General features: G+C 47.9%; 1 protein-coding gene across 1 annotated transcript in view; it reads right to left on the reverse strand.

Moving 5' to 3' along the window:
- The window catches only part of ALG3 (ALG3 alpha-1,3- mannosyltransferase), a 51,292-nt gene that overhangs the window by 10,591 nt on the left and 26,730 nt on the right, over positions 1 to 13,971 (reverse strand). Inside the window, exons 4-5 of the mRNA XM_073675328.1 lie at positions 9,157 to 9,317; positions 615 to 735 (exon numbers count right to left, since the gene is read on the reverse strand). Of these exons, the coding sequence (XP_073531429.1) occupies positions 615 to 735; positions 9,157 to 9,317 (282 nt within the window). The remainder of the gene's footprint in view (positions 1 to 614; positions 736 to 9,156; positions 9,318 to 13,971) is intronic.

Genomic DNA, 13,971 nt, shown 5'->3' on the forward strand with positions numbered 1-13,971 from the left:
TGCCCAAAATTTTCTGCGCAATTTAGAGTTGGACAAGATTTTGTGACATTTCAGTGTGTTGTAGGCAAAGTTTTCTGTCGTAAACACTTAAATTATGGCCTAGGTTCTTAGTATAAATTGTCAATTTGGGTGGAAAGACTCCCTTTTAAAAATAATAGCAAAAAAAAGCCAAAGCCAGAGATGGATCAGGATAGAGAACTGTAATGGTAGATTACAATTAGATTTAGTGTCGATTTCTGTGACTGAAAAATCAATCCACCACCAGCTTTGCCAGGAAATCGGTAGTAGAAATCTGGGGTGAACACATGGATTTCTGCTCTGGATATGTAGTTAGATCAGTTGCGGGTTTGCAGGAGGACTACCTCTGTTCAACAGGGCTAATCCTATTACCATGCGGTGGCTTGCAGTCAGTTTTGACAGATTTCTGTGTAAAAGCCCACCATAATCCATGGCAAGTACTTGAGTCGTAAACATATTCTAACTTCTTCCTGTCAATTTTGATTTCTTTTAAACTCTGCTGCTTTTGGCTGCAACAATGTATGCATTAGGTCTTTATGTCAATTTGAAACAAACATATAAACAGAAGAATTGGTCCCAGGTCAAAGGGCACTCACCTGAAGCATGGCACAGATACAGAGTTTTGGTATAGTGCGCAGGAGTCCAAACTGGCACAAAAGGAGATACAGAAGTCCAGGAGCTAGTAGCAGAATGTTCATTTTGACAGATACAGCCAAGCTGCAGGAAAATTGGGATCAAATAGGATAATACATTCACTTATCCAATTATGTACACACACTAGTATTATTGCATTCTACTGGTTAAGAGGTTGGACATGACTGTTAATGCAATTGTTTTCCTTGTTCTTGGAATGTGCACACTGTAAATGTGAACTGAATGCAGCAAAACCACAAGATAACATCTATGGAGACAAGGATTAAAGAAACTAATGTGAAACAGACCTTAGATTACTCAAAGTATCCCCCCTTTTATTCTGATGATAGCAGCTTCCGATGAACAGTTACATCTGATCAAGAGTTCATTTGTTGAGTCACTGGCCTTTTATTTATCTCACTTATATAGCGCCATTAATTCCACAGCACTTAACAGACATTATGGGCACCGTTCCCATTCCCTATCAGTATGTCTTTGGGATGTGGGAGGAAACCAGAGAACCTGGAGGAAACCCACACAGACACGGGGAGAGAATACAAACTCCTTGCAGATGTTGTCCCTGGTGGGATTTGAACCGAGGACCCCAGCGCTGCAGTGCTAACCACTGCGCCACCGTGCTTCTTTTACCTTCTGCAAGTTTGCGACCATCAGATGTGTTTTGCAGAGTTCCTTATTGGGCCGAATCATATTCTAGAACTGTTGTAAACCAGAATATGGCAAAAATCACTCAACTAAAAATAAGGAAATGACAGTACAGCATCACTTTAAGACACGAAGGTCAGTAAAAAAAAAAAAAAAAAAAAAAGATAAAACTTAGGTATATCAACATGCAGTCATGAAAACCATGAATCGCTATGATGAAACTAGCTTTCATGAAGACTGCCCCAGAAAAAGAAAGACCAAGGATGACCTCTGCTGCAGGTGATAAGTTCCTCACTTACCAGCCTCACAAAACACAGATTAACTGCACTTCAGATAACAGCCCTCATAAATGATGCAAAAACATGAAGAAGGAAACACATCTCAACAGCATCTGTTGAGCTGTGACTGGGAGAAGCAGTCCTTTTTGGTCAAATTGCTGAAAAGAAGCCACTACTGAAGACCACAAAACAAGAAGAGACTTGTTTGGGCCCAGTAGCACAAGACTTGGGCATTAGATCAGAGGAAATTTGTACAGTGTCTGACAAATCAAAATTTGAGATTTTTGGTACCATTTGGCCTTTGTGAGACACAAGAGGTGAGCGGATGGTTTTTGAACGTGTGGTCCCCAATGTGAAGAATGGAGACGGGGGGAGTGTGATTGCATGGGGGTGCTTGCTGGTAACACTTGATAATTTATTCTAAATTCAAGGTAGACTTACTCAGCATGGTGTCACGCTGTCTCTGTATACTGGAGGTAGGGGGCCTAAGCTGACCCTAAGCTGGGGCCCTGACTAATCCCTCAACCTGGAGGTACTGTTAAAGGTACAGAGGTCCAGGCCGCCAGCGTAACCCCTACCTCCTGAAGATCCCTGCACCTCAGTAATCTAGTCCTGAGAAGGACCCCGATCACAACCAAAGGGAACAAGAAATAATATGCCCAAACACAGTATTTAAACGAACGAGACAGTACAAGGGAAAAACCAAAACCACCTTGCATACAAACAACTTCTCAACTACAACAGAGGGAAAACCAACGGGAAAGGAGATAAATGATAAAGCGAGGAAAGGGAAAAAACACTTCCAAATACACTTATCTCAGCAACTCCAAACACCACGATCCGCTCTGTCAGTCTGAATGAAATGCTTTCACCGACACCTCCCAAACAGACCAGCAGGTATATGAAGGAGTCTCACTACAGAAGTATTGATTGCAGCTGGGCGAGGCTGGACCTCATCTAGCCCAGAGAGAGAGAGAGAATTAACTCCCTCACTGCCGAGAAACACAAAGCACCAACAAGTCAGCTGCGAGAAGTCAGGCTGTGTACTCGTGACGATCTTCGTGGCAACACACCCGTGACAGTACCCCCCCTTCTACGAGGGGCCTCCGGACCCTCAGGGCCAGGTTTATCCGGATGAGTCGTGTGGAAGGCCCGAACTAATCGGTCTGCGTTAATATCCGACGCAGGAACCCACATCCTCTCCTCAGGACCATACCCCTTCCAATGAACCAGGTACTGAAGGGACCGGCGATTAAAGCGTGAATCAATGACCCTCGATACCTGGAACTCCAAGTTACCATTGACAACCACTGGAGGGGGAGGTAAAAGTGACGGTACCACCGGCGCCACATACCTCTTAAGCAATGATCTGTGAAACACGTTGTGAATTTTAAACGTAGGGGGGAGGTCAAGACGGAATGCCACCGGATTAATAATAGAACTGATTCTGTACGGCCCGATGAACCTGGGACCCAGTTTCCAGGAGGGAACCTTAAGTTTTATATTCCTGGTAGACAACCATACCCGATCGTTCACACTTAGGTCCGGACCAGACACTCTCCTCCTATCAGCCATACGTTTGTATCGGTTCCCCATAGTATTCAGATTCTTCAGCACCCCTCTCCATACTGAAGCGAGTGATGAGGAAAATCGTTCCTCCTCAGGAACCCCCGAAGAGCCCCCCCCACTGAAAGTACAAAACTGGGGTGAAAACCATATGCCCCAAAAAACGGGGACTTACCAGTGGACTCGCTCCGCCTATTATTAAGAGCAAACTCTGCCAGAGGTAAGAAAGAAGCCCAGTCCTCCTGGTTCTCTGACACAAAACACCGGAGATATGTCTCCAAGCTCTGGTTCATACGTTCCGTCTGACCATTGGTCTGAGGATGAAAAGCCGATGAGAATGACAACTGCATCCCCCGCCGAGCACAAAACGCCTTCCAGAACTTAGACACAAACTGAGACCCCCGATCAGACACCACCTCGGAGGGTACCCCGTGAAGCCTCACAATCTCCCCAATGAACACCTGCGCAAGAGTTTTAGCATTAGGGAGAGCCGGAAGAGCGATAAAATGTGCCATCTTGCTGAACCTGTCCACTACAACGAGTATGACCGTTTTACCCGAAGACGGAGGGAGGTCCGTAATAAAGTCCATAGACAGATGAGTCCAAGGACGCTCCGGGATCTTCAAAGGTAAGAGGGCCCCAGACGGACGGGTATGTGAGGTCTTAGAGCGCGCACAAACCCCACAGGACGCGACAAAAGTTACCACCTCCTTATGTAAATTAGGCCACCAAAACCGACGCGAGAGGAGATCCACAGTAGCTTTACTCCCCGGGTGTCCTGCAAAAACTGAGTTATGGTGTGCCTCGATCACCTTTTGTCGCAACTGATCTGGAACAAACAATCTCCCTGGAGGTCCAACAGGGGCGTCCCCCTGAGCCTCCAATACCTCCTCCTCCAGCTCAGAGCATACTGCCGAAACCACCACCCCCTCCTGAAGGATAGGAATCGGGTCGTCCGTATTCCCGGCCCCCGGGAAACTACGAGATAAGGCATCCGCCTTTACATTTTTTGACCCAGGACGATATGTAACGACAAAATTAAACCTGGTAAAAAACAATGACCACCTAGCTTGTCTGGGATTCAGACGTTTCGCGGACTCCAGATATAGCAGGTTCTTGTGATCGGTGATGACGGTGACCGGATGAACAGCCCCCTCCAGAAAATGGCGCCACTCCTCAAAAGCTAACTTAATGGCCAAGAGTTCCCTATTGCCGACATCGTAATTCCTCTCAGCGGACGACAATTTTTTAGAGAAAAAGGCGCACGGATGCCACTTACCAGGGGACGAACCCTGTGACAATACTGCTCCCACCCCTACCTCGGAAGCGTCTACCTCTACAATGAATGGCTGAGACGCATCAGGTTGAATGAGTATGGGCGCCGAGGCAAAACATTTTTTCAAAGAGGAGAATGCTTGACAAGCCTTGTCAGACCACCTAGAAAAATCCGTCCCCTTTTTAGTCATGTCAGTGAGAGGCTTAACCATGGACGAGAAATTACGAATGAACTTCCGGTAATAATTAGCAAACCCCAGGAAACGTTGTAGTGCCTTAAGATTCTCTGGCCGATCCCACTCAAGAACTGCCCGCACTTTCCCAGGGTCCATACGAAAACCGGACGCTGAAACCAGGAAGCCTAAAAACTGGAGTTCCTGTACGGCGAACACACACTTTTCCCACTTGGCATACAGTTTATTATCCCGCAAGATCTGTAACACCTGCCTAACGTGCTCCTGATGAGACACCAGATCCGGCGAGTAAATTAGGATATCATCCAGATATATGACAACAAACTGTCCCACCAAGCGGCGAAAAATGTCATTAACAAAGTGTTGGAACACCGCCGGGGCATTAGTCAGACCGAATGGCATGACAAGGTTCTCATAATGCCCCTCCGGAGTGTTAAACGCCGTCTTCCACTCATCCCCCTCCTTCATCCTAATCAGATTGTACGCCCCCCTGAGATCCAACTTAGAAAACCATTTGGCGCCCACGATCTGATTAAAGAGATCGGGAATAAGTGGGAGCGGATACGGATCTCGGACCGTAATCCGATTAAGTTCACGGAAATCCAGGCAAGGGCGTAGGCCTCCATCTTTCTTCTTAACAAAGAAGAACCCCGCAGCCACCGGTGAAGATGAAGGTCTAATATGCCCCTTAGCCAGACTTTCTGAGATATAATCCTTCATGGCCTGCCTCTCAGGACCAGAAAGGTTATACAACCTAGCTTTAGGTAACTTGGCCTCAGGGAGCAGTTTTACAGAACAGTCATACACGCGATGAGGAGGTAGTTCCTGACACCCTTTCTCCGAGAATACATCCTCAAAGTCCGCCAGAAATGGAGGTAAGACCCAAGGAGTAACCGCACCAATGACCGTGTTCATGCAGTTTTTATTACAGAATTTACTCCATTGGCTTATCTCCCTGGTTTGCCAATTAATAACCGGGTTATGCTTAGCTAACCAAGGAAGGCCCAACACAATAGGAGTGGGAAGACCCTCCAACACGTAGCAAGACAACAGTTCTTTATGTATAGCCCCCACTTGAAGTTTTACGTCATGCACAACTTGCAAAAAACTTCCCTGCCCGAGAGGCCTGGCATCGATCGAGAATATGGGGATGGGTTTAGCCAACTCACTCAACCGCATACCTTGAACCCGGGCAAACCGAGCATCAACCAGATTAGCCCCGGCCCCACTATCCAGAAGAACAGATATCCTCTCAGTTCTCGTACCCACCACCACCTCCGCCGGTACGAGAAACTGAGACGAACCTAGGGACGAAATACCTACTCCCAGATTGCCGTCCACCACACAACCTGGGATCAACAGTTTTCCGACGACTCTTCACTCTGCAAGGGACGGGATGGACACCCCCCAATAAAATGTCCCTTTCTCCCGCAGAAGAAACACCTTCCTGCCTTATGGCGCACCACCGGTCCCCTCCCCCGAAATGATGTCCCTCCTAATTGCATAGGCTCCTCAGGACTGACCAGGGGAACCACCATATGAGGGGACCTTGTAGGAGGTGGAGTCATCACAGGGGGTAGAGTTATCCCGCACCTCTCCCGAAGCCGTCTGTCCACGCGAATAGCGAGGGCCATAGCGGCTTCCAGAGACACGGGAGAGTCATACTGTGCCAACACATCCTGTAATTTGTCGGATAAACCATGACAAAACTGGCTCCTAAGAGCCGGGTCATTCCACTGGGTGTCCGTGGCCCACCTACGGAACTCCGAACAGAATTCCTCCGCCGGACGATCTCCCTGCTGGATCCTACGTAACTTAGACTCAGCAAGGGAGATCCGATCTGGGTCATCATATACGAGTCCCAGGGCAGCGAAAAACCTATCCACTGACTGGAGAGCCGGGGAACCCGGGGGAAGAGAGAACGCCCAAGATTGTGGGTCCCCTTGTAGGAGCGAGATGACAATTCCCACCCTTTGTTCTTCACTCCCCGATGACCGAGGCCGCAGCCGAAAGTACAATTTACATGCCTCCCGGAAAACAAAAAACTTGTCCCGCCCCCCAGTGAACCTATCAGGGAGAGCTACTTTAGGTTCTGGTCCGGCTTGCTCCTGAGGATGCCAAACCTTGGACCTAACGTCCGCCAGCTCCATGGACAAACTCTGCAATTGCCGAGCTAGACCGGCTACTGGATCCATAGTAGCTGGAGAAAAACTAAGTGGGTCGGTGAAAATGTCACGCTGTCTCTGTATACTGGAGGTAGGGGGCCTAAGCTGACCCTAAGCTGGGGCCCTGACTAATCCCTCAACCTGGAGGTACTGTTAAAGGTACAGAGGTCCAGGCCGCCAGCGTAACCCCTACCTCCTGAAGATCCCTGCACCTCAGTAATCTAGTCCTGAGAAGGACCCCGATCACAACCAAAGGGAACAAGAAATAATATGCCCAAACACAGTATTTAGACGAACGAGACAGTACAAGGGAAAAACCAAAACCACCTTGCATACAAACAACTTCTCAACTACAACAGAGGGAAAACCAACGGGAAAGGAGATAAATGATAAAGCGAGGAAAGGGAAAAAACACTTCCAAATACACTTATCTCAGCAACTCCAAACACCACGATCCGCTCTGTCAGTCTGAATGAAATGCTTTCACCGACACCTCCCAAACAGACCAGCAGGTATATGAAGGAGTCTCACTACAGAAGTATTGATTGCAGCTGGGCGAGGCTGGACCTCATCTAGCCCAGAGAGAGAGAGAGAATTAACTCCCTCACTGCCGAGAAACACAAAGCACCAACAAGTCAGCTGCGAGAAGTCAGGCTGTGTACTCGTGACGATCTTCGTGGCAACACACCCGTGACACATGGCTACCATAAAATTCTGCAACATGCCATCCCATTTTAGTAGGACCATTATTTGTGTTGAAACAGGAAAATGACCCAAAACAGAACTCCAGGCTATGTAAGGGCTATGTGACTAGGAAGGAGAGGGACGGAGTGCAGTGTCAGATGACATGACCTCCAAAAATCACCAGACCTCAGCCGAAATGAGATAGTTTGGGATAAGTTGGACAGTAGAGTGAAGGCAAAGCAACCAACAGGCACTCAGCACCTCTAGGAACTCCTTAAAGATTGTTGGAAGCCATTCCAGGTGACTACCCTTAAGCTGCTTGAGAGAATGCCAAGGGGTATAAATCTGTTATCAGAGTGAAAAGGGGAACTTTGAGAAATCTAAGGTTTCATTGCTGCCTTCAATCTGAATCTACAATGTGCACATTTCAATAGTAGTCAGTTAGCTTACCGTCACACACAGGACAGTGAGAAAAAGGGGACAGGGACACAAGATTTCCCTACATAGCTTTTACTTATAATTTTGACATAAGACTAAATGTGATCAAAGCATAAGAAGAGTTGAAGCGAGGCATTGCTAGAATAATTTGTTTAATGCATTCTTGTTTTCCTTTAAGACTTCAATCATGCTGTTAAAGAAAAACCATGAAAAAAATTGAAGCAAATCAGTTTAACGATTGGAAACTGCAGTTTTCTGCTCAAACAAAACCAGTCAACCATTAACAAATAAAACTGTTTTTAGCTGTAATCACATCTCTTGGCATGTGTAAGGATATCTGAAAAGGATTCAGCCGTGGTCAGCACTACTTAAAGGGAACTTGTCAGGTGATTCATGTAGCCCAAACTGTGGGCAGCATGAATAGCAGCCTGGCTTTATGATTGCAGTCAGGTATATTATAATAGTGCGCCATTTCTTAGCACAGCACCAGCGCCTTGTTCCATTTGCGGATTGTTCACAGCACAACCCACTTCCCTGGTCACACGCTCCTATCTATTACTGACGTGCTGCTGAACTATAGACTGTTCTGAAGAAGGCCAGAATAGGCCAAAACGTTAATCAATGCAAACCGAGGAAATGCTGTACAATAAAAACTTTATTTCTTGCATCTACTTTAAGTGCCAAATTCATTTTATCATTTGGATTGGCGTGGAACCCTATTTGGGCACCCATTACAGGAGTGCCGCATAGCCTCTACTTTTATTATTGGACCATAGCCAGAAATCAGATTAGTCCAGCGCCGCCCCCGGCCGGCTCTTCCCAGCGCTGCTGTAGGTGACTCACGGGTCTTTCCCGCTTGTATACATAGGGAGAAACCTGGCAATCATCTTAGGCCGTTGGGAAGAGCCGGACGAATCTGGTCTCTGCAACACAACCTACGTCCGACACAGTTTAGGGAATATTTTTTTCATCTACATAAACTTTTCACAGGAACAGGAAATAAAGTTAATTTCCATATGTTTTGCACTACTGCTTTACACAATATAAAAATCCTGGTTGATCCTGGCAGTAGTATATATTTGTCTCTAACATTAAACCATGCACGTGTAAGTACATGCGGACACTACAGTTAAACTGCAAATGGTTCATTAAAATCAGTTAAAACATACTAAAGTATATTTCACGATGATTGCAACAACATTTGGATATTTGATTAGGACAATGAAAATATTCCATAATTACCTGTAGAAAAAGCAGCCCCAGCTCCAGTGATCCTGTAATATCAGGTTGATGGCAAAGAATAAAATGACCATAGCCACTGGATCATTGAAGAGGCGTAGAAGAAAGATGGAGTGCACGCGATATGAAGCACAACACATGAAGAAGAAAACATAGGGAGGTACCTAAGAAGTGAAGATCACAAAACAGTAAGGTTGCTTCACATGCTGCGCTAATATTTTTTCATACATATATAAAAATATGCTACAAAGTAAGAATTCTTTAAAAAAATAGAAGTGTTAATACTTTATCAGTTAACAAAATGCAAAGTATATGGATAAAATCAAGTCAATATTTGGTGTGACCATCTTTTGTCTTCAAAACTGCATCACTTCTGCACAATGTCAGGGAATCAGTAGGATTATAGTCAGGTGTAAACAGCTGTGTAGGAAGTTAAAAGATGACCTTTCACCATTTTTTTCATGCAGAACAGGGCACAGTTATTTTTTTTTTGTCTATTTTTCATTTTGCCTGTCTATTGCCTGTCTATAGCAATCAAATATTTTGGCACCTAATGAGTTAATTGTTTTTATGTTTAAGTGGGCATTACCAGAGAGGTTTCACTGGGGGCGTGTACTTCTTCCTTTGCATAACACTGACCAATCATAAGCAGGGAGCAACACACTGTAGAAAGAGGAACACGAGCCCCACACCTTAAAACTGGCTCAGTGTAAGACATAATGACAGTCTGCTTTCCTGACTGCAGATTGATGACGTGCTGTAGAACCACAGACCTGAGTTTGATTGACTAACAGTATTCAGTTCTCATCTCTGGCAGTCAGTGTGGGGGGACAGTGCAGCATAGTTGAGTTATTACAAACACTTCTAGTAGCTCTCCCCTCATTAGTGCTGCCTGATCTGCCAATCATAAACTGACATCCACATACAAGGGGAAAAGAACAAACCACTACTGTAGCTTAGAACAGGCTCTGCTTGAGACATAATCACACAATCTGCTCTCCTCATTGCAATGACTACACATGCCAGAGCACAGCAGACCCGAGTGTGATTAAAAGCTTTCATCTGCAGCTGTCAGTATGGGGGAGGGGCAGTACAGCAAAGCACTAATTGCAGTGCTAATGTGTATTTGGTCCAGCCACTAAAGCTCATTTGAATTTGAGATTAGAGCTATTAGAAGTGTTTGTAATGAGGCTCAACTTCTGCAGCACTGCCCCATCCCCAACACAGACTTCCAGAGATAAGAGCTGAAAGCTGTCAGTTACTCACTCAGGTCTGCTGTATTCCAGCAGGTCATCACTCTGCCATGAAGAGAGCAGACTTATTATGTCTGACATTGAACTTGATCTAAGCTATTGTGGCGCGTGTTTTTCTTGCAACAATGTGTTGCTACCTGCTTATGATTGGTCAGTGACAGAAAGAGAAAGAAGTACATGCGCCCAGTGAAGTCTCTCTGCTAATGCCGACTTGGACAAGAAAAAAAAAAAAAAAAGAAGGCTACAAGGATGAGGCTGTGGAACATATGTCACAGGTCAAACACCAGAGCAAATCTGAGCACAGCAAAAAGACAAGGTAGTTGTAGTAGGTATACTGCAATGATTTCAAATCAGACTGTGCTTTTTCAAAAGAGCTTGAATCCCACATCTCAAAACCCCAAAGAAATTGGTACCATTGAGGACCATAGACATAGCAGTCGGTCAAGGAAACTTAGTGCAGCAGATGGGACGCATCATGCTTACTTTCCTTGGTAACTGAAAGCTGTCCAGCAGTGCCATCAGCTCACTACTGGTTACAACCAGTTGGACCAGCTACACCCTTCTATTTGAGAAGTTGCCTTCATGTAAGAATTGCGGCCAAAAGCCATACCTTCATAATGAAAACAAGACCAATTGACTCAACTAAGCATGAAAATACAGGAACTGGGGTGCAGAAAAATGGCAGCGGGTTCTCTGGACTCAATGAAATATTTGGCTGTAACAGAAAGCAGCTTGTTTGCTTAAAGGCTGGAGAGCAGTACAATAATGAGTGTCTCCAGGTAACAGTGAAGCATGGTGGAGGGTCCTTGCAAGTTTGAGGCTGCAATTTAACAAATGGAATTGGAAAATTGGACAGGATTAATGGTGTCCTCAATGCTGAGAAATACACGTAGATACTTATCAGTGATGCAGTACCATCAGGGAAGTGTCTTGGTTCCAAATTTATTCTGCAGTAGCACAACCACCCTAAACATGCAGCCAATGGCATTAAGGCATTTTTCCTTCCGTGTGAAGAAGAAAAAGGAGTCCTGGAAGTGTTATGGCCTCCTCAGAACCCTGATCTCAACATCATGTCTGTCTTGGATTCTGAAGGATTTACACAAGCCTACATCCACATAAGATCTGTGGTTATTTCTCTAAGACGTTTGGAACAAGCTACCTGCCAAGTTTCTTCAAAAACTGTGTACCTAGAATAGATACTTTGTGTAGTGCCGGCGTCCCTGCCCTCTGCTAGGCAGGGACGCTGCTCCCCTCACCGCTCTGCTCCGTGCCCGGCTTCCTCTCCCCGCTCTGCTGTCAGCGCGCGCTCCGTCCCGGCGTCCTCCTCCTGCTCTGCTCTCAGCGCGCGCTCCTTCCCGGCCCCTGTGCTTAGGGCGCGCGCTCCCCTCCTCTTAAAGGGGCCGCGCGCGCCGCCCTAAAGAGTCCCCGGCCAATGGCCGGAGGACTTCATCATATATAAGGCACCTCCTCCAAAATGGAGGTGCCCGAGCAATGTTGTTTGCACCTGTGTCTCACCTGTGCTTCAGCCCTCAGGTCCCGTTGCCAGTTACCTGCCAGTTTCCTGCTAGTTTCCTGCTAGTTACCTGCCAGTTACCTGCCTGATTCCTGCCTGAGTACTTGTTACCTGTCTGCCAGTCTGAGGTCCGACGGTCTGCCTTACTACTCCTGTCAGTCTGTCTAAAGGACCAGCCTGCCCGCTCACCTGGGAGCGCATATCAGCTACCTGCCTGCTTGCCTGAGGTCCGACGGTCTGCCTTACTACTCCGGTCAGTCTGTCTATGGACCAGCTTGCCCGCTCACCTGGGAGCGCTTCTCCGTTATCTGCCTGCTTGCCAGCCCGGAGGCTCCGTTGTCACGTGCTGTGACCACCAGCTATCTCAGAGACTCTTGCCCGCTCACCTGGGAGCGCATCTCCGTTACCTGCCTGCTTGCCAGCCCGGAGGTCCCGTTGTCACGTGCGGTGACCACCAGCTATTCCAGAGACTCTTGCCCGCTCACCTGGGAGCGCTTCTCCGTTACCTACCTGCCTGCCAGCCCGGAGGTTCCGCCGTCACGTGCCGTGACCACCTGCTATTCCAGAGACTCTCGCTTGCTCACCTGGGAGCACACATCTACCATCTGCCTGCTAGCCTACCCGGAGGCTCTGCCATCACAGGTCGTACCTACCCCTTACCCAGAGACTGCCCTGATCACTTGCCGTAACTCCCTGTCCGTTCACCCAGAGACTGCCACCCGCTCCCTTACAAGGGCCGCCCCCTTGTATAGTAGCTCAGAGGTTCCGCCTCCCGGACCCGTTACAGTCCGCCTCCCGGACCCGTTACAGTTTGCTCGGGCCATGGAACCCGGTGGCACCCAAGCTCCCTCGCTCTCGGACCTCTGTCTTGAACTGTCCCGTCAGAGGTCCCAACAGGAGGCCATCCTGGGTCACCTGCGGAATGTTAATACTCGCCTGAACACTCTGTCTGATCCACCAACAACCTCCGCCAGTGCCATATCTTGCAATCCGGCAGCTCCGCTGCCCACTAATACTATGGTATCCTACCCCGGACCCCGGCTTTCTGCACCTCCTCGCTTCGGAGGCGACCCCGTCCAGGCTCGGGGCTTCTTAAATCAGTGCACCCTGCATTTTGAACTTTTGTCCTACCAGTTTAACTCCGACCGGGCCAAAATTGCCTTCATCATGTCCCATCTCACCGGGGAGGCCCTGGCCTGGCTGAATCCTCTATGGGAGAGAGGAGACCCCCTGGTGTCCAACTTGCCTGCTTTTCTCACGGCTTTCCGGAAAGTCTTCGACGAACCCGGACGGAAGACCTCATCTGCATCATCGTTGCTACGCCTCCGTCAGGGGAGTCTCACCGTGGGCCAATATGCCATACGGTTCCGTACCCTTGCCTCGGAGCTGGCCTGGGATAACGACGCTCTGGTTTCCGTCTTCTGGGAGGGTCTGTCCGGCCGTATTAAAGATGAACTTGCCGGTCGGGACATTCCTACCACTCTCGATGACTTAATAACTCTTGCCACCCGGATTGACCTACGGTTCCAGGAGCGTGCCAAAGAGGTCACCCGTGAGAGAAGGATTCCACATTTAGCTCCTACTTTCCAGAAACCCGTCATTCCCTCCATCTCTCCCCAGGTACACTCTCCTGAGCCTATGCAGGTCGACCAGACCAAGATGGTCAAAACCCGTCAGGACTCACGCCGTGCCGAGGGGAGCTGCTTCTACTGTGGCAGTAAGGAGCACCGGATCCGTGCCTGCCCGGAGAGGTCGGGAAACGCCTGTGTCTAGGTTCGCTCAGAGAGGTCCACCTAGACAAGAATAAATCCTCTCCATCCCTGCTGTTGTCAGTTTCGATCATCTACGGGGAGAACCGTTATTTCGAACTAGCCCAACTTGACTCTGGAGCAGCCGGGAACCTTATTTCACAGTCCCTGGTTGAGAAATACCGCATCCCCACCAAACCTCTGGCTGTACCCTTGTCTGTCGCTGCCGTGGATGGGGGCCTCTTACCTCGCCCCATTCAACTCATCACCGAATCCATTACCCTGCAGGTGGGAATGCTGCATT

This window comes from Phyllobates terribilis, unplaced genomic scaffold (genome assembly GCF_046119375.1).
Source record: "Phyllobates terribilis strain yellow unplaced genomic scaffold, ASM4611937v1 Scaffold_3__8_contigs__length_932513732, whole genome shotgun sequence".
Classification (NCBI taxonomy): Eukaryota; Metazoa; Chordata; class Amphibia; order Anura; family Dendrobatidae; genus Phyllobates; species Phyllobates terribilis.